Source organism: Brassica napus, chromosome C4, assembly GCF_020379485.1.
Source record: "Brassica napus cultivar Da-Ae chromosome C4, Da-Ae, whole genome shotgun sequence".
Taxonomy (NCBI): Eukaryota; Viridiplantae; Streptophyta; class Magnoliopsida; order Brassicales; family Brassicaceae; genus Brassica; species Brassica napus.
Genome location: NC_063447.1, coordinates 46,481,984 through 46,502,869, shown reverse-complemented (window position 1 = coordinate 46,502,869; position 20,886 = coordinate 46,481,984). Strand labels below are relative to the sequence as shown.

General features: G+C 37.0%; 1 protein-coding gene and 2 long non-coding RNA genes across 3 annotated transcripts; 2 read left to right on the top strand and 1 right to left on the bottom strand.

Moving 5' to 3' along the window:
* The first annotated feature begins 5,847 nt into the window (after window positions 1-5,847).
* Window positions 5,848-8,083, top strand: LOC125586293 (extensin-like). The gene is made up of 3 exons (XM_048756235.1): window positions 5,848-6,374; window positions 6,466-7,065; window positions 7,252-8,083. Exons 1-3 carry the CDS (start codon window positions 6,242-6,244, stop codon window positions 7,689-7,691), a joined length of 1,173 nt encoding a protein of 390 aa, XP_048612192.1. The 5' UTR covers window positions 5,848-6,241; the 3' UTR covers window positions 7,692-8,083.
* Window positions 8,084-16,757: 8,674 nt separating this feature from the next.
* LOC125586291 lies at window positions 16,758-17,815 on the top strand. Its single transcript, XR_007322797.1, has 2 exons — window positions 16,758-17,449; window positions 17,516-17,815. It is a non-coding gene; the product is annotated as an uncharacterized LOC125586291 (long non-coding RNA).
* A 1,040-nt stretch (window positions 17,816-18,855) lies between these two features.
* Window positions 18,856-19,937, bottom strand: LOC125586292. The gene is made up of 2 exons (XR_007322798.1): window positions 19,657-19,937; window positions 18,856-19,167 (listed from the first exon to the last, which is right to left on the bottom strand). It is a non-coding gene; the product is annotated as an uncharacterized LOC125586292 (long non-coding RNA).
* Between the last annotated feature and the right edge of the window lie 949 nt (window positions 19,938-20,886).

The following is a 20,886-nucleotide window of genomic DNA, read 5'->3' as shown; positions in this document are numbered from 1 at the left end:
AAGTTGGAATTTGTCTTCTTCTGACCTACAACGATTTCCCATTTTTTTCATCAGTCTTATTCTTGTGGATCCATTTAGTGCCAATGATTTTGACACCTTCAGGTCGTGGAACTAGTCCCATACCTGTAACCGATCAAACTGCTCAGCTTCAGATGCATGACTATGTCCAAACTCATCATTTAGTGCTTCCTGAATTGTTTTAGGTTCAATCAAGGATACAAAACACTCGAGTTCGTTCATCTCAACTATGAAGCACGCAAGCTTGACCATTTCCTTGAAGTCAATTTCTTTCTTCCTTGTGACTCTCTCGTCAAACACTCCACCAATCACATCAGCAGCAGAGTGATTCTTATGCACTTTAGCTTTATCCAGATCAACATGCTGTTCGCTGGTATGATCATCCTCTCCTTCTGACTCGTCTTTGATTTTTACATCAGAGGATGATGAAGCTGGCTGTGTGACACACTCAATTTTCTGAGTTACTCGTGCTTGATAGAATCCGATACTGTCATCAAACACAACATTTACATTATCTCCAATGAACTTGGTGCGTTGATTGAACACTCTGTATGCTGAGCTGTTTGTTGAATATCCTAGAAACATCCCAACGTCACTCTTTGCATCAAACTTCCCGAGATGTTCTTTATCATTCAAGATGTAGCACAAACAACCAAAGACGTGCATACGACTGAGGTTTGGCGTCTTTCCCTTGAACACTTCATATGGAGTAGTTTTTGTGTTAGGCTTGACATACACGCGATTTATCACATAACACGCAGTGGCTATATCCTCTGCCCAAAAACCGGATGGTACACTGTTTCCACAAAGCATAGCTCTAGCCATCTCCTGTAGTATCCTATTTTTTCTTTCCACTACTCCATTTTGTTGAGGAGTTCTGGGAGCTGCATACTTATGTTGGATTCCTTGACTGTGACAGAATTTATCAAATTCTTCATTTTGAAACTCACCTCCATGATCACTCTTGATCTGCACTATGCCGCCTTTTTCCTTGCAAAGCCAGAATATGGAAACTTTCCAATGCATCAGATTTGTTCCTCAGGAAGTCTACCCAAGTGTATCTGGAGAAGTCATCTACAAGAACAAAGATGTATCTTTTTCCAGCAATGCTGTCTGGCGTGATTGGTCCCATAAGATCCATATGCACCAGCTCCAGTATCCCCTTGGATCTGATCTCAGAAATCTGCTTGTGCTGAACCTTAACCTATTTTCCCTGACAGCAACCTCCACACACAGTGTCAGTTTGTTTCTCCAGTTCTGGAACTCCCCTGACAACCTCAGCATTGACCAGTCGGGTCAGACCATTAGTATTCATGTGTCCGAGTTTTTTGTGCTAAAGATCCAACTTAGATTCTTTAGCCGAGTAGCACAAATGTGATGGCTTCTACATATAACAGTTGTTTTCAGATCGCACTCCGCAAAGAACCACATTCCCTCTAGCATCGACAGCTCGACATTCTTTGCTATTGAAGATAACCTCCAATCCCTCATCACACAGTTGGCTGACACTGATGAGGCTTGCCTTAAGACCATCCACATAGAAGACATTAATGAGTCTAGGTAAGACAGCCTTGTCCAATTCACCCACACCTCGTATCTTTCCTTGACCACCATCACCGAAGGTTACTTTGCCTCCTTTGATAAACTCTAGCTTCTCAAAGAAATCTTGATTTCCTGTCATATGTTTTGAGCAGCCACTGTCAAAGTACCAAGGAGTATCAAACTGTAGGTTGGAATCAGAACTTGTGTATGCAACGTTGCTCACAAACTCAGTTTCGGTAGACAAGGTTGCAAAGTTGCAGATGATAGGTTGTTCTGCATCAGTGCGTAGTTCATTCTTCTCAATGTGCGAGACAGTCGAGACTCTCTGTTTGTAGTTCGGGTACAGATCTCGCTTAGCTATCCAAACATGACCATACAAGGATGGTTCCATAAAGCAAAGATTCATTCTCCAGGCTCGTTGATACTGATTTCTTCAGAAGTAGCAGAATCTGACGCTATGACCACGCTTTCCACAGAAGTGACATCCATTTCCTCGTTGCGTAGTAGTAGTCTTCTTCATGTTTCCACTTTTCTGATTATCAGTCTGAACCTTTGTCGATACTTGGATTTCTTTTTCTTTCGAACTACCTTTCACAAATACAATTTCTTCAGCAGATTTGGTTGCAGAGCCTTGAAAACCCAATCCCCAACTGCTGGTAGGACACTGACCAATGGTGAGAAGATGATCCAGAGTTGTTGTGCCAGTAGTGAGCATTCTTACTCTCTTGAGGTTTTCAGCGAGTTGATTTTTAAATAATTTGCTCTTGTACATCTCCTTGATCAGTAGATCATTCAGATGACTTACCTTCAGCTCAACTGCTTCTTCACCCTTTCATGTTATGTCATCGCTCTCTTTAGGGACAGCATCTCTTGGTCTGAGTTCTTTAAGATTGATAATTCAACAACTTGATTCGAAGGTTTCTCCAATTCCAAGATATTCACCTGGGCTTTTAGCATGGCCTTATCTTTCAGTAGTTGTAGGTTCTCATGGCTGAGTTCAGCAAATTTGTCGAACAGAGACTTATATTATGTTTCAAGGTCGTTGCTGAGATCATCTTCATCCTCATCCACGACTGAATCCAGCTTTGGTTCTTCTTCCTTGCAGACAAGTGCCATAAAGTTTAGATGTAGCTCATCTCCATCGCTGTCACTCTCTGAGTCTGTATCACTGAAACACATGAGTGACTTGTCCTTTTTCAGATTATTAGGACATTCACTTCGAGTGTGACCAAAACACTTGTAGTCAATGCACTTCAGCTCTTTTCGTTTAGCTAGCGGACACTCATTGTGATAATGCCCATAGCCTTCACACTCATGACACTGCAACTCCTTCTTCTTCGAGTTCTTCGAGTCTTGCCTAGTGTACTGAGAGCTGTTTCGATCTGAGTCATTCCTCTGAAACCGTGAGTTGGATCGATTCCCTCCTTTCTCCATTCGCTTGATGAACTTGTTGAAGTTTCGAGCCATTAATCCCAAGTTCTCTTCAGTCTTTGTGACTCGATCCTGCTCTTTAGAGTCAGCTACAAAAGCGATGCTCTTTTGAGAGTTTGCAGTTCGATTAGTTTTCTCCAGATCATGAACTTTTAAGATACCAGACAGCTGATCAAACTTCATCTCATCAGTATTAACGGCTATATCCAGTAGAGCCTTGTAAGCTTCGAATCGTGGAGGTAGGCATCTTAACAGTTTTTTAACCAAATCCTTCTCATCATATTTCTTTCCAAGAACTGATGCTTCGCTAGCTAGTTCACTGATCTTTGAAATGAATCCGTCAACTGGTTCATCATCCGTCATGCGAAGGTTTTCAAACTTTGAGGCTAAGTGATCGATCCTTGTTCTCCGCACGCTAGTATTCCCTTCAAAGTGATTGGTCAAAATATCCCATGCCTCTTTAGCAGATTCACAGCCTTGGATGATTTTAAACTGGTCCAAATCCACCGAAGAGAAGATTGCAGTGAGGGCTTTAGAGTTGAACTTCGATGTGGCCTTCTCTTGATCAGTCCACCTATCCTTTGGCTTTGGGGCCAAGGTTTTGTCATCGGTCATCATTGTAGGGACAGACCAACCATCCTCTACTGCGGTCCATGCATCCTCATCAATTCCTCTGATCAACTGTCGCATCCTTGCCTTCCAATGACCGAAGTTGCAACTGTCCAGCATGATAGGTTTATGAATCCCGAATAGTTCCTTCATGGTGTCCATGAAATCCGCATGATCTCAACTTGTTAGTAGTATATGATACCACAGAGGTTTCCTGCTCTGATACCAAATAAAAGTTCAGACACTACCAGTTACAGGAACAAAAATGCAGGATACCAAGAACGCTTTCTTGTATATTAGAAATCTGTTAAACAATCTTTCTAGATCTGTTTAATCCGAATTACTCTCAGTCACACACGACTAGAAACGGACCAATTTCTAATCTCACAAAACAGAAACACGAGCTGCACACAAGGTCACTCGTATTTCTTCAGCTCTCAAGAACAAACCTCTTGCTCTAGCTTTTTCAATCTTAAACGGCTAACATAGATCTACCCAAAGTAATCAGGTTAAATACCCTTAACATATATTCTATCTTTCCTAATATTGTGATAAGCCAAAATCTTCCAGATCTCTTTTGCTTCACGCCAAAGTAATATCCTGGAACCAATGAGACACTGACACGTCATCGTCTCATAACTGACTTGTAACCGCAAGTTACACATCCATCAACTCGTGTAACACCTCCTCCGTTTCACGATCCGACAGGCACTTTTTCCTGAGCTTACAACGAGTTGATGCTTAAAGGAGAGACACGTATTCACACTTTAAAGTAGAGTTAACAGAATTAAGAACACCTCCAATGGAGGCTTTTAAGGAGATGCTCTTTAAAAAAAACTCAAAAAATAAATAAAAAGAAACAAAAACTAAGAACCAGGTTCTTCAAATATAGTTTTTAGAATTGGTAAGAACCTCTAAGTTGTCATTTTCTTATTGGCTCCTTTTGTGTTTGTGTCTTTCTCTCTCTCCCTTGCCTTTTTCTTTCTTTATTGTCTCTTTCTCTCTTAAAAACTTTAAAAGGGTTTTACCTTTGGACATGACAAATTACGAGAGGTTTTAACCTTCACAAACTACAAAATTTACAATTAGAACTCTACTTTAAAGTATTACTCTTCTTCCCAGTTAATAACCGTTGTTCGTGTGTTTTATTACATAATTCCTCAGGTTTCTTTGCATCACTATGGAAAAATAGTATGTTTTGTTCCCCCATTTGTGTGTCGTTTGCGGGTTTATTTAGGTTTGAGTTTCTTAATCACTCTTTAGCTTTGTATCACGAAGTTCGTGCTTCATCCATTATTTAGCTGATATGGATTACTTGCAAAAGTTTGTAAGCCTTTTGTGTTGCCAACTAATTTTTATTGTGTACAAGTAACGATCGTGAGGGTTTTGAAACATTAAACTCTCGTGAAGGCTACATACTATTGTCGGATAACTATCAAGAGTCTAATTCGGACAACCACTTGCTTTCAGGTCCATAGGGACTTATTATATCCCTGAATTATACCAAAATTTGTTTAACAAAATCACACTAGGGGTATAGCTGGTAATATTTCTGTCTAAAATAAATATACACATCGTTTGTGAAGAACCAAATACAAAGTATTTATTTAATGATAGGCAGTTTGAGGTTTAAGTGGTACTATAGATAAAAAAAAAATTGTAAACAGATATCTATTTGAAGGTTTTTTTTTCAATAATTGAGTTAATATATTTTGAATGGAAAATTTTGATAGTCGAAATTTAATTTTTTTATTAATACTAGATTTTTCACCTGCGGCCCTAACATTTTATAACTACTTACTAATACATGCATTACTAGTTAAAATACTATAATGATAAATTATTATTTATGTTTTCATTTAATTTTTTTACTTATTATAAAAAAAATGATTTTTTTTGTGTACACTATATTCATTAGTGATAAATAAATCACTCAATATTCTCTTTTCAATTATATAAATTAAGAATTTTACTTGATTAATATTTAGTTATGTTTATTAATAATTAAATTTTTATTAAAGATATTTTTCGATAGCAACAAAATATATATAGGAATTATCTTTTGTTTAATAAAAATATATATATATATATTTAAATTTTGGATAATTCTAATTATTATTAATTTTAATCACTTATCTAATCAAAAAAATAAATTTGTTTTATTTTGTAGCTAATTTATATATTTTATTCATTAAGGATCGATATAAACGATATTAATCACCCTAACTTTTAGCGTAGAATTCGGATGCGAAAAATCATTTTGCAAATAATAATATAGAATTGACCAAGACGTTTTCTTCATTAGAATCTCGAACGACCAATAGCACATGATTTTTGGAACTATTCTGAATACGTATTGTTGGCAAAAAGCATAGGATTTATTTTTTTTAAACAATTGCCTAAAGTAACTTTACAAATTCAAGCATAACTAAGACAGACCTTCTTAGGTTTTACTATTTAGTTAACCTAGTTTTAACCTATAGCAAAGTCTTCTTATATAAGCACTGAGTATCTTACGTCAGTGAAAAGGAAATTTTACATATCTAAACTGATATACAACAAACAAGAACAATAGTTATGCTATAAACAAAGGGGTAACTACAACGTTTTATTGTTTGTTTGAAAAAACCAAAGCTCCAAAATGTCTTGTCTTCTCATTCTCGTCTCCATTGCCTTAGCAATAACATTCAGTAATCATTCTTCAGAGGCAGCAAATCTACCTCTAACGATCACTGACATTGTCCTATGCAACAACAATAACATCTTAAGATCAGGTACCACAACGCAAAATGATTTTAGTATGAAGAAACTTATTTTCTTTTTCTGTTCTGAAACATTTGTTGTCCTTTGTGTGGACTTGTGCAGGATCATCTGGCAAGCTTGAATGCAGATTCAGACGATCAAAACTGATCTTAGGGCAGGAGACAAAAGGTCATCACGGGGAATCCCACGTTTTATGTCTTGAACACAAAAGGTGTTCAAGAAACGAGAAAAATCAGATATTATTCGCTCTAAAGAAGCATCCGGGGAGAAAGTCTAAACGGATTCTGAAACAAATAAGAAAAGCAAAACATGTTCAGTTTCAATACAAGAAGCAAAATATAAGAGACAAGAAGTTTTTTTCCCCACATCCATGGTTTCTTCCCCCAAACCCGTTTGCACCACCACGTTCGATTTTCCCACCAAACCCTTTTGCACCACCCCCTTCGATTTTCCCACCTAACCCGTTTAAGCCACCGTCTCCTTCGATTTTCCTTCCAAATCCGTTTCATCGACCGCCTCCTCCGAGATTTCCTCCATTATTTCCTCAGCCTCCTCATGCTCCTCCTCCGTCGATATTCCCTCCAATATTTCATCAGCCACCACCTTCTCCTCCTCCATCGTTTTTTCCTCCAAACCCATTTCAGCCTCGGCCTCCCCCCACTCCTCATCCATCGTTATTCCCTCCAATGTTTCCTCCGCCACCTACTGCTCCAGCTCCTCCTCCCTCGTTCTTCCCTCCAAACCCATTTCAGCCTCATCCTCCTCATCCTCCTGCAGCTCCTCCTCCATCATTATTCCCTCCAATATTTTCTCCGCCTCCAGCTGTTCCACCTCCTCCACGATCAATGTTTCCTCCAAATCCATTTAAGCCACGTCCTCCTCTGTCTTCTCCCGCTCCTCCTCCACCATTTTTCCCTCCAGTGATTCCTCATCCTCCTCCAGTTTCCCCTCCTCCTCGATCATTTTTCCCTCCAAATCCATTTCAGCCTCGTCCTCCTCAGCTTCCTCCAGCTCCTCCTCCATCGTTTTTCCCTCCTATATTTCCTCCACCTCCTACTGTACCAGTTCCATCTCCTCCATCGTTTTTTCCACCAAACCCATTTAAGCCTCGTCCTCCTCCTCTTCCCAGTACTCCTCCACCTCGCTCTTTATTTCCTCCACTGCCGCCAATCTTTCCAGGTCTGCATCCTCCTCCACCACCACCACCACCTCCTCCTCCATCCTCTCACTTTATTTTTCCAATTCCGCCATTCCCATTTTTTCCACCACCTCGTAACCCTGGCCCTCCTCCTACTCCAACTTTTTCAGCAAACAAACAACATACTTAAGCAGACAAGAGTATTAATTATATACTAGGTAATAATCCATGATTTGGTTTCATTATTTTTTAATAAGGAGACATAAAATCTGTTTAATCTGGATATAGTTTTGATTTTCGGCTGTTTTTTGTTTTGTTTTTAATCTCCTAAATATAACTATCTAAATCAATATTTATTTTAGTTTAATTGGTTAAAATGTTTGATGTTTCTGGTTTTTCCAGTGATAGTCAAAAATTACTATTATTTGTTTGTTTTCCTATTATGAATTTTAGATAATCCTTATGTCAAATCAAGGCTTTCATATTATAGTTTCTAAATGGATAATAGTTAAAAACAAAATTACTAAGACAAATCATTTCATTACAATTTGGTTTAGTAAAAGAAACATTAAAAAAAATATATATTTCAAATTCAAAGAAAATTAGATATTTCAGTTATTGTGAATATTTAGTTATAAGGTGTTCACGTTAATATGCACATGTATATGTATATAAAAGTATATAAAGATAGTTGATAAATATATAAAGATACCATTAATTAATATTAAATAACATTTTTGTTCAAAATAAAACATGAAAGATAAAATTCTAAAAATAAAAATTAATTAAAAATAAAATTAATTAAAAATGAAATAGACCTAGACATTAGTGAAATTTTTTTCATATAAAGAAAACCGAATTGTATCAATAAATAGGAGTGGGAGCAGATCGAATATCCAAGTATTTGGAGGCATTAGTGTTGATTCGATCTATAGCCACCCTGATATATTCGGTGTCTCGGATATCCGATTCGATTTGATTCGTAAATAAATAAATTTTGTTAAAATCAATAGAAAAAAATCTAAAAATAATATAAAATAATAATATTTATTACAAAAATAAAACATTATTTAACTTTTAAAATTCTAAACCTAATATAATAAATTTAATACATAAAATATTGTAAAACTTATAAATATATATATAACTATATATATAATTCTTTAACTATATGCATATAACATATCAAATTGGATATTCGTTCCTTAATATATTGGTATTTCTGATTTGCTTTTTTTACGGATATTGCATGTTAGTATTTGATTTGCTTCGTAGAGTTAAGCATACTCGAATTTTTTGATTCGAATCAAAACAGATAATGAATCGAATCAAAATTTAATTTATGAATGTTTTGCCCAGCTGTATCCATAAACAATATATATATAATTTGGCTTTCGGTTCATTATCCATTTTGATTCAAACCGAAAAATCCGGATAGTGTGAGTTTTATTGGAACCATGCATGTGAATTTTATATTGAAAACAAACCCGTAAAATACCAAGTGTGAATACATTTATGTATAGAGCTCTCTACACGTGACACGTCAGCGTATTCATTCTCAAATCGCTGTGAGAGTGTCATGTATCCATTAGTATGAACGCATTTATTATAATACTTCTCATTTAATATATAAGGGATATATAGACCAAACTCTTATTTTAGAGTTGCAATATATGTATGTTGTATTATGACATTTATGTTTATACTAAGGGCAAAGTACAATGGGCTCGCCTGCAACTTTCCTTTAGATCTTCTGAAAATATTGATCGGCATAATTAATCATTGAAAATAGAAAAAAGATTTCTTAGCAAAGCCTCTTTTTAATCATGGACTCTTGAGATGAAGATTAATTATTGGGAACTGATTCTTTCTTAACCATAAAATCTTTGTCTTTGCTCGAATCTATATATATATATATATATATAAAGTTGGATTGCCTCTCTCCTCATGCATCCACTTCAGCAAGGAAGGAGCACTACAAGAAAACATCAAGGATTCTGAGGGAAAAAATCGTCGGAATTTCGTCGGAATACCGTTATTCCGACGACATACCGACGAAACAAGTCGTCGGAAATAATTTCTCGGAATTTCTTCTTTCCTCGGAAATCCCTCGGAATTTTCCGACGGAATTCCGAGGAAACAAATTTCCGAGGAAATTCCGAGGACCATTATTTTGTCGGAAATGTCCTCGGAATATACCGAGGGAGAACTTCGTCGGGATGTTTCCTCGGACGTTCATCGATCGATGCGTTTTGGACATATATACATCGATCGATAGGAATATACCGACGGAACTGTTCCCTCGGAATATACCGAGGGACATCTTCCTCGGAATATTCCGAGGAACACGTTCCTCGGAATATTCCGAGGGAACAGTACCTCGGTATATTCTGAGGAACATGTCCCTCGGTATATTCCGAACCTTTTTTTGTAAACAGATCGATCGATGGATTTATGTCCAAAAACGCATCGATCGATCGCGTAAAAAATATAATTAATTTCCTCGGAATGTAAAAAATATTAATTTTTTTAAAAAAATATAATTTCTGAAATTTAAATTCGAAAATATGAAATTAAAATTAAAATTAAAATCATATTAATTAATATTCAAAGTTTCACAAATAAAAATAAAACATTCCGAGTTTTTGGAAAAAAAAAAATAATCTACGGGTCTGGCACGTCTGGGAACACCTCGTTCGGGTACATCCTCTGCATCATCTCCATCATTTGCTGGTTCAGCCTCCTCTGTGCCTCATAGCCCGCCTGTTGAGCCGCCATCTGGGTCTCCAACAAAGATATACGATCATCTTTGTCCTTCAACTGAGCCGTAAGTACTTCTGGATCAACAAAGGGCGGTGGTGCAGAAGAAGGAGGAACCGACCGGGTGCGACGACCCAAACCGACCAAACGTCCCTTCTTCTTTGGAACCGACTGAATAGAAAATAGCCAAATTTACAAATTTAAACCAAAAAATAAATGAATTGAACTTAAAAAAAAAAGAACTTACGGATTCAACGATTTCGTTGATTCGAAACCGAGACAAGTTGGTCGAAGCCGTCGAAGCGTCATCCTCGGTTTGAAGCTGAGACACTTCGTCTACCACCTGAGTTTGGACCAGGTCGACCACGTCCCTCACAAGACCGTCATCAATCTGGCCGGTCTTCTTGTTGGTATACGCCCTCCTCATTAGGGCGAGATCATCAACCGGCTCGCCATCATTTTCTTCCGCCTTGAAAAAAAACATAAATTAAAGAAACATTAGAAATTAGAAGAAATGCACAATAAATTAAAATTCTGAAACTCAAATAATTGAAGAAAAAACATTTGAACTTACCATGCGATCTCCCAGAGTGGCAATAGATTGAGCACCCAAGTTATGCTTGTAGATGCCCTTCCCTTTACGGTCGCTCCTGCGGTTGGTGGAGTTGGTGGAAGAAGTTTCTTTCGTCTCTTCCTTATCCCAATGTGCACACAACTCCTTCCAGACCGTGTCGTTCATCGACTTTGGTACCTTTTAATATAAAAAAAAATAGTTTATTAAATTTAAAAATAGTTTAATAAATTAAAAAATTGTTTAATAAATTAAATCGAACCTTATTGATTTCCCACTTTTTCTTCCACTCGTGGATCTGCTTCCCATAGTTGTCCATAACTTTATGGACGAAGTGGTGATAGATAAAGAGCGTCTCATCGGAATTCCAGTTGAACTCTTGCTGAAAAAAAAACACAATTAGTAAAAAATTTATATTAAAGATTAAAAATATAAGTAAAAAATTAGAATACTTACCGCAAACTGACGAAACCACAGAAACTGCTTTTCGGTAGGGAAGTGAGTGAAAGTCGGATGTCCCTTGTCGAGGGCCGAGTACATCATACGGTTGATCCATGCGCTGATCCCGTTCCCGGATCGGTTGAACCTAATAAAAAGAACAAACGGTTAATAATGAATCAAAATTTAAAGAAAAAAAATGTTTAATTACCATGTTTGACCATGTCCATGTGGATACGGAGTGAGATACGGAAGATGGTCACGACCGGGCTGTTGAACCAACTCCGCAACACTCATCACTCCTGGAGGACCCGGAGGAGGAGGAGCGGGTGCAGCAGCGGGAGCGAGAGGAGCAGGAGCGGGTGCAGCAGAGGGAGATGTATGGTAGGAGCTGTGGGGCGAAGGGGAATCCTGAAAATGGGTGGAATCCCGAGACTGGCTCCCCGTACCACCACGACCACGACGCTGTCGAGGCCGGATCTGATCATCATGAGACCTGTAAATTAAAAAAAAATATATTTAATAAATACAGAAATATATAAATTATTTTTTTTTAAAAGTCTCAAATAATTTAATCACAAAAAAATATTTATAGATATTAAAAATATTTAATAAATATATAAAAATAGTTCTAATAAAAAAAATAGGTTTAATAAATAAAAAATAGTTCAATAATTACAAAAAATAGTTTTAATAATATATATATATATTAAAAATATTTTTAAATCCCAAATAATAGTTTTTAATCACAAAAAAAGTTGTATAGATATTAAAAAATGTTTTGTAAAATCCAAAAAATCGAATTTATATACAAAAAAAATTTTCTAAAATCCAAAAAATCGAATTTATATAGAAAAATCGTTTTGTAAAATACAAAAATCGATTTTATATACTAAAATCGATTTTCTAAATACAAAAAAATAAAAAAATTATAAAAAAATTATAAATCAATTCAACAAAACAAATTATTCAACCAAATCACAATTCTAAACCTATTATACAACCAAAAATCACAATCCTAACCAATCACCTTAACAAAAATCTATCAAAACTCCACAAAAACCTAACAAATAAAACCTAAGAGAGTGGGATAGGGTCCTTACATGATTTGTGTAAGAAAAGGGGGAGATCGCCGGAGATATCGTCGGATTTCAGGGGGAAATCGCCGGAAAAAAAGAGAGGAATCGCGCAGAGGAAGAAGAGAGAAATGGGGAAGAAGAAGTGGCTCGTGGTTATAAAACCTAGGGTCCGACGGACATTTTCCGTCGGAATTCCGTCGGAATTCTAATTTCAATTTTCGCGAAATATTTGCCCGGTAAAATGAAAATATATGCCGAGGAAATTCCGACGGATAGTAAAGTATCCGTCGGAATTTCCTCGGAATATTCCGAGGAAATACCGAGGAACAAGTGTTTGGGGTTTCAAAACATCAATTTTTTTGGGGTTTTTCATTTCTTATACAATTGTAATGTATACCATTGAGGATTCTTTGTATAGATTAGCATAAACCATGAAATAACAAATTTCAAAACTAATTGAAAGTATTCCCTATACCATTCATTAAAACGTATAAGTGTTTCTCTTATGTTGTGGGATTTCGTTCATACAATCGGAAAAGTGTTAATTAAGGGGTAAGGAACAAATTTTAGACTTCATAAGTAACATAAGACACTTAATAAGGGTTATGTCGGTGTTATTCAAACCGCAAAACGTTTTTTTCGGTTTACAACCCCTATTTCCTCGGAATTTCCTCAGACTATTCCGAGGAAACCCTTGTCTTCCTCGTAATTCCGTCGGAATATTCCGAGGAAATTCCGAGGAACTAGTGTTTGGGGTTTCAATCTTTTACATTTTTCTTTATAAACGAATCGATCGATGCGTTTGTTTAGAAAAACGCATCGATCGATCACCAGATGGACGAAAGCCGTAAGAATGTGATCGATCGATTGGATTGAACAATCGATCGATGGAACAAAATCTCAAAGCTTCCTCGGAATATCGTCGGAAATCTTGTATGTTTTTTTATAAACGCATCGATCGATTCGTTTGTTGAGAAAAACGCATCGATCGATCAGCAGATGGACGAAAGCCGTTAGAATGTGATCGATCGATTGGATTGAACAATCGATCGATGGAACAAAATCTGAAGCCTTCCTCGGAATATCGTCGGAATATGTTGTATGTTTTTTTATAAACGCATCGATCGATGCGTTTGTTTAGAAAAACGCATCGATCGATCACCAGATGGACGAAAGCCGTAAGAATGTGATCGATCGATTGGATTGAACAATCGATCGATGGAACAAAATGTGAAGCCTTCCTCGGAATATCCTCGGAAAATCTTGTATGTTTTTTTATAAACGCATCGATCGATGCGTTTATGTGAAAAAACGCATCGATCGATGGGTGTGCAAACATAATTATAAGGCAAAACCCGACCTTTTTGGATCTAAACCTCAGAACTCTCATCCCTCCGATTTCCCCTATAATTCGCCCCCCCCCCCTTTTTCTCTCTCTATAATCATCCGATTTGAACAATTTTGGGCTCTATTCCCCTTGATTTTTCGAGCTCTACCTGATTCCTACACTCGTTTTCACCCTAAGACAGGTATACTCCGCGAATCTCCACATTCTGAAATCGTGTTCTTGAGCAATTTTTTGGGTTTTGTGAATTTCTTATTTCCGTGTTGATTCCTTGATCAAATATGCATGAAACAGATGTTTAAACATGGAATAGAACACAATTGTCTGTGATCAACGAGTTTGTAACAGGATTTGAGATGATTTACGGATTGACAATTTTTTTGAATTTGGTTTTTTTTTATCACAACTCGATTTCGCTTTTCATTTTCATGTTGCTTTGAGTTCTTAATTGATTATAACCATGTTGAGAGCAATGATTCTATTTTGTAGAGAATGAAGCGCACAAAAATGTCAGCAAAGAAGAACACACAAGAAGAGGGTTCGTCTCATCTGGAGAAGCAAAGGCCAAAGAAGTGGGATAAGTCTGATACCACCCACTACAACAACATGAAGAAGGTAGCCGTTCCGGCTACACAACTAGCATGTCCTGAGACGATGACAATATTGGGAATCCAAGCAGACATTGAAGGACTGTTCCAGAACATGGGTCTAGGCCAACTATGCAACCTCAACGAACCCACTTATCCGGAGTTGGTACGCCAGTTCATAGCATCCGCATACGTCACCCGTCCCGATGATAGGCATCAGGAAGGTTTTCTGGCATTCGTAGTGCAGAAAGTATACTATGAGGTAACATTCACAGACCTCTGCGGACTATTTGGATTGAGTGCAGGGGAGAGGACATCTGGTCTTTATTGGACTTCAGAGCTGTTGAACTTCTGGGAAACGATTGGCACAGGGGTTTATAGATCTTCTCAGGCAAAGGAGTCACTTATCCGGAGCCCAGTACTGAGATATGCCACACGCCTCATTGGATCATTGCTATACGGGACAACCACAGCCGCATCAGTCACGCAATGGGAGTTGTGCCTCCTGTACCAAGGTGTGAGGCATTTGCTACCGGCATTTGGAAACTCTACATTCCCACCTGCTACTACCTTCAATATGGGAGCGGTGCTGGCCGCAAACTTAGCAGGATACAAGGGGAAAGTAACCAATTCCAAGAGCAATGCATGTAGATTTGGTGCAGTGATTACTCGGATCCTTAGACATGTGGGTGTAGACTGCAATAACCAGCAGGTAGCACTGGACAGATCGAACAACATTGTTTGGAACTACCTGGATGTCATTTCTCTAGTAAGTAAGGAGTTCATAGCTGGTCCCCACTCGAAGATCCATCGGGATGGTCCTTACGTCTACGTATTCCAGGACCGAGCGAAGAAAACACTGTACTGCCACCTGCCTCAGATCGGTCTGACTTCTCTCTTTCAGAGGCTGCAGTTGAGTTCCTACCCCCTGCTACCGCACTAGTAGACAAGCCATCCTTCTTCACGCCAAAATATCAGACCAAAGGCAAGGGCGTGGTTGATGAAGAAGGAGAAGATGAGGCTGCACAAGCCATTCCAGATGATTCACAACCCCATCAGCTACTCCCATCAGACTCCAGCCAGTACAAGCTGCAAGAGCTTCCACCGAACGCCACTTCGCGCCAGCAACAACATTGGAGAGATCAGAGCATAAAGACAAACAACGACATGCTACACAAGATCTGGGCTGCCATTTCACGTATCAGGCCGTGTCGTTGCCAAAAGGATGATGTAGTTCAGCGGGACAACTCTCCATCCAGCTCTGGTTCGGGTTCGAGTGGTACACACAGGGTAAGAAAGAGGTCCAAGAGACCCAACGATGCAGGAACATCTGGAGCAGGAGACGAGGAGTAGGAGAGTAACCCATCGGCTATTTTATTTTCTTTTCTATTCTAACGTTTTATGGTCTTATTTTCTGTTAATTTTGAACTGAGTTTTTTTTTGGTTTCTTAATTATGAGTTCGTATTTCTTATTCAGCTTTGCCTTGCTAGATAAACCAAATAATTTTGAACTGAGTAGTTTTTAATTCGTATTCAGCTTTGCCTTGCTAGATAAACCAAATAATTTTGAACTGAGTAGTTTTTAATTTCTGAACCTCGTAGTATGAACCAGGAGCTACATTATCCTCGGGTAGAATACCTTTTACAAAATCAGCAATCGCATCCACACAGTCTTCAGCCAAATTATAATCTGTTTTAATGCCCATCAATCTTGTAGCAGATGATAAAGCTCAATGACCATCTCTGCAACCTTCGTACAATGGTTGCTTTCCAGCATCCAACATATCATAAAATCTCCTAGCTTCTGCATTGGGTAAATCTTCCCCTCTAAAATGATCATTTACCATCTGCTCAGTACCTACACCATAATCTACATCCGTTCTAATTGGTTCTTCTAATCTAACCGCTGGCTGAGGCTCGCTAGTACTACCATGTTCATAATCAGTTTCCCCATGATGATACCAAATTTTGTAACTTCGTGTAAACCCACTCAAATATAGATGAGTCCAAACATCCCACTCTTTAATAACCTTTCTATTTTTACAATTACAGCAAGGACATCTTAACTTACCTGTTTTTGCTTCCGGTTGTCGGTGAACTAACCCCATGAATTCGGTTATACCTCGTTGGTATTCTTCCGTAAGCAATCTCGTGTTCGGATCCAAATGAGGTCGATCGATCCAAGAACGAAAATAATTAGAAGAAGACATATTTTTTATGAATCAAATTCGTGTGTAAATAGAGTGAGAGGGAGGATGAAGATATGGAGTGAATGAAGAGGAAGAGGAGTGCTTCTATATATAGATTAAATCCTGCCGACAGACCGAGGAAATTCCGACGGAATTCCGACGCCAACGGCTAGTTCGTCGGAATTTCCTCGGAATTTTGTAAAATCCCCCAACGGCTAAAATATTTCCTCGGAATTCATTGGTTTTTTCCGAGGAACACATTGTTCCTCGGAATTTCCTCGGAATATTCCGACGGACTGAGGTTTCCTCGGAATTCCGTCGGTATATTCCGAGGAAATTCCTCGGTATATTCCGAGGATTTCATTTTCCGTCGGAATGTCCGTCAGAATACCGTTGTTTTCTTGTAGTGGAGGGGTATTTTTTGACACGTGGCAAGTGAATAATTCTATGTTTTCGTTTGATTTCTTCCTTTGGTGTGCTGGGCTTTTCTTTGGTCATTTCTAAAAAAAATGTAGATTTTTGGAGATTGGGTTTTTGCTAAAGGTTATGTTCAGGCCCAGCAAGTAGGGTTGTGTCGTCTTCCTATCTTCAACATTCATAGCTCTGCTCGCTGAACAAATCACCGTAACATCTCCTGATAGCATTAAAACATATTTTAATCTGATCTTTAACGTGATTGCCCCATTATTTCATATCTCAAACATTCAATCAACCTCATCATCTCCCATAGTAACCGACGGAAGCTCGGACTATAAATCTCCAATCTCCAGCGATGAACAGCATAGAATCAACCAAATCACGAAGAACAGTCTCTGCTAATTACCACGACCGTCTCTTATAAACTGCTAATAAAAGACATATATCTGCTAATTCATATCTTGTATTCTATTTTAGCCAGGCTGTTGTCATCCCACTTCTTCGTTTCTCATAGGAGCATAATGTGAAGAAAGGAGGTGATTCTCTGCTACTGGAAGATAAGGTAATTGATATATAGTGATCATGTTCTGGTATTACTACCCATGATTAAATTCACACCCATATACAGTGTCTCCAATAGGGCATAAAGATGCATACAAGATTTTGAGTGCGCAAGGAAAGCAAAATCGGTTGAAACCTCATCATAGCACGTACAAAATTTTAGTGGGGAATCTGAAGACGATTTGCTAGAGACGGTGGTTTAAGAAGCTTTGTTGACTCTTCTACCAATAATAATGTAATTATTTTTCTTTTTTTTGTAAAACTTCTTTTTGTAACACCAATTATTTTTCATTTATCTCAGTCTTTCTCTGTGTATTTGAAATGATGATGAAGTCTACAAGGCACACTGAGACATAGGATTCACTCGCTCTGTGCCCAAACTATATCCAGATGTTCTAGAACTATTTAGTTTCATGAAACTATGATGAAGTCTACAAGACACAGTTGATCTGCCGTAGAGAAGCCTGCTTCTTTGTAGCTCTATTTTTATTTTACATTGCTTTAGTCTCCTTAGTTTGCATCACCATTTACAAGTTTTGTGTCTTCACCAAATTTTAAGCTGCCAAAATATTTTCAGGATTCTATGTTCCTTTATTTTGTCAGCTCAACATTTTCTGATTCTTGGCTCTGTCATGGATGTCCATGATTGTTCTAAGTATTATTATTAACAAGATCTGTTTTTAACTCAATTTTCATTTGTTTGTTTTTTAAATTGTACTCCATACCTATGGTGTCATGCTTGTGTTCGACACTGCAAAGTGCTTATGGTATCAGAATGACTGTTCTTTGATGATGAGATATTTGTTAACAGGAGTCCCATTATCTCTGTTAGTTAAATTGGAACTTGGACAAGTGAACCATATGGAAAAAAACCCAACGAAGCTTTCATTGTTGTTATATAACTTATGGTGCCTGACATATTTAAATACCAAAAGTTCAAAACTAATTCAGCCGAGCATAAGAGATTCAAAGATGCAACATCTCACGTGCCTACGTTATAGGTTTTTTTAATTTCGAATAATATAATATTTTCTTGGCCTTCACATGAATTGAACAAATGTTCTTTCGTAACGATCAATGTTGAATGCCGCTCCTGTAACGTATGAGGCTATTATTTAATCAGCCTAATTAACAATCTCATTTAATCCACTAGAAGGAAGGATTGGACCGCAGATTACTGTAAATTTCATTAAGAATCTGAAATGCTTTTAGGATTTAATGTCTCTTTGTGGGACAGCTCACTCTGCTTTATAAGCTTTTAGTGAAAGGTCTTTTGGTTATGGTGATTTTAGCCATGGCTCGGTTAGGGTGTACCGGTTTATGTTTGTTGTAATTTGAGCTGTTATAGTTTAGCATAAGAAGCTTAAAACTTTATCATTTCTGTGATACGAAAATAAAATATGTTTGCTCTGAAACAGTAAACTAAATGTCATTTTAGTGATAAGGTTTGCTCATAAAAAGACAAGAGCGTTCTTTCATCATCGCTTATGAAGTTACAAAAGTGAAATGTGTTACAAGTATGAATTTGATCTGACATCTAAAGCTTCTCTTCCTCTCTCTATCTTTATCACCGCCGTAGGTTGCCGGCATCCACTTTCTCCTCATGGCTTACTGATCATCGGGACCAGCGAGGAGAATTACCACATCAGTCTCTATGGAAACTGTTGAAGAAGTATGGTCATGTAATGCTACAGAAATTAACAATTATAATTTCCTCCCCTGAAACAGAAAAACAAGTTCTTAGAGATCATGACCTCTATTGTTGTAGCAGTCCAAGTGTATATATTCATAACTCCAGTTATTTTTCTTCCTTTCATTCTTAGTTAGTTCTTGACTTTCTTCAGAAAGGTATACTAAAAAGGCTTACTTTTACAATACTTCCCATCCTACTCCTCCAACGTTACAGATCAAATCTACAACTATAAATAAGGGTGTTACTTTTACAGAACTCATCACTCTCTCTAAAACCATCTCCAATTGTTTCTCTCTATTTACATTATTTGAAGTTGTTGGGTACTTAGGAAAGCTTAGTATAGATAAATATATAAATAAGTAAAGTTAAGGAAATTATATTATTTTCTTTGGAAGAAATTATCGTCAAACTATATGACATTGTTAATATTATTTTGATAATTTGTCACAATTGGCTGCGTTCAGTTATGATGTATTATTGCAAAAGGACTCAGCTAAAAGGACGAGGGGGCTAACCTTTCAACTGCCATCAAACATAGAGATTTGCTGCAACTTTAAAAGCTGGATTTAGTCCACCGTTTGGTCTGCTCTGCAAATGCTTTGACCTTTCTGGCTGTTGCTGACGCAACTACTCTGCTTTTTTCGTTCCTGGTTTTGTTACCTTAAGAGTTTAGGGTAACCATGTATTTAGTTTTGTCATGGAATCACTTGGAAAGGTTTCAAATGCAAATTTCAAAACTAAACGTGTAGCAACAAAACAAGAGAGTTTGAGGTTGATGAAAATAAGAAAGATTTTGGTTACTGAAAGTTATGGACATCCCACATCTCTGTCTTTTCTGGCCCACTCAATGAGATAAGCTTCTTAATAGATAAAATCATAAGGATAAGTTCATTTATGAGTAAAAATCTGCCAAACCGAATTATATAGAATGAAATTTCTATATTATTGTTCACAGTTTTGTTTTCACAACTAGGGCCGGCCCGCCCTACGGGCGGGATGTCTATATTTATGTTATGATAATTTGTATAATTTGCTTTGTTGGTTTTGAGATTTTAAATATATGGTTGTTTATGTATGTGGTATATGGACTTTTTGGGTTTTTTTTTTGTCTTTTTTAACTAATGACTTCTGCGTTTATGGTGTCTTTTTGAAAGAAATGTAGTTTATATATTGTATTTTGATGTATTTATGTACTTAGATAACTGATGTGTTGGGTTTAATATTGTCACCATATTGAAGCGTTTAGATGTTATGGTTTAGGAGGGTTGTATTATGTTTGTGTGTTTCTATTGAAACGCATTTGTTGTATATGATCATATGATTGAGTTACGTGGAATTTTTTCTTGCTATGAAATTATAGTTGAATAATATATTATAATTTTAAATAATATATTGCTTGATGGTAAATACTAACAATTTTTTAAATGATATGTATCTGTAAAGAAAGTTTTTATTTTAGAATACAATAAAATGTGAAACTATATATTTATATATATTAGTGTTCTATGTTTAAATTAACAATCGATTTACTCTTTATATTGTTGGATCGGAAGTTATTATAATATAATTCATGTGGTGCATCTAATATTTTTTTAGAAGTAACTAATATTTAGAAAATCTGCATTATGACTTCATAATATATATATTTTTTCAATGATAACATTGCATTGGCGTGTCTCATATATAACAAAGAGCTTATGCTGTAATTGTGTGTAATTATTTTTGGAAAGAAATTTTATGGTTCC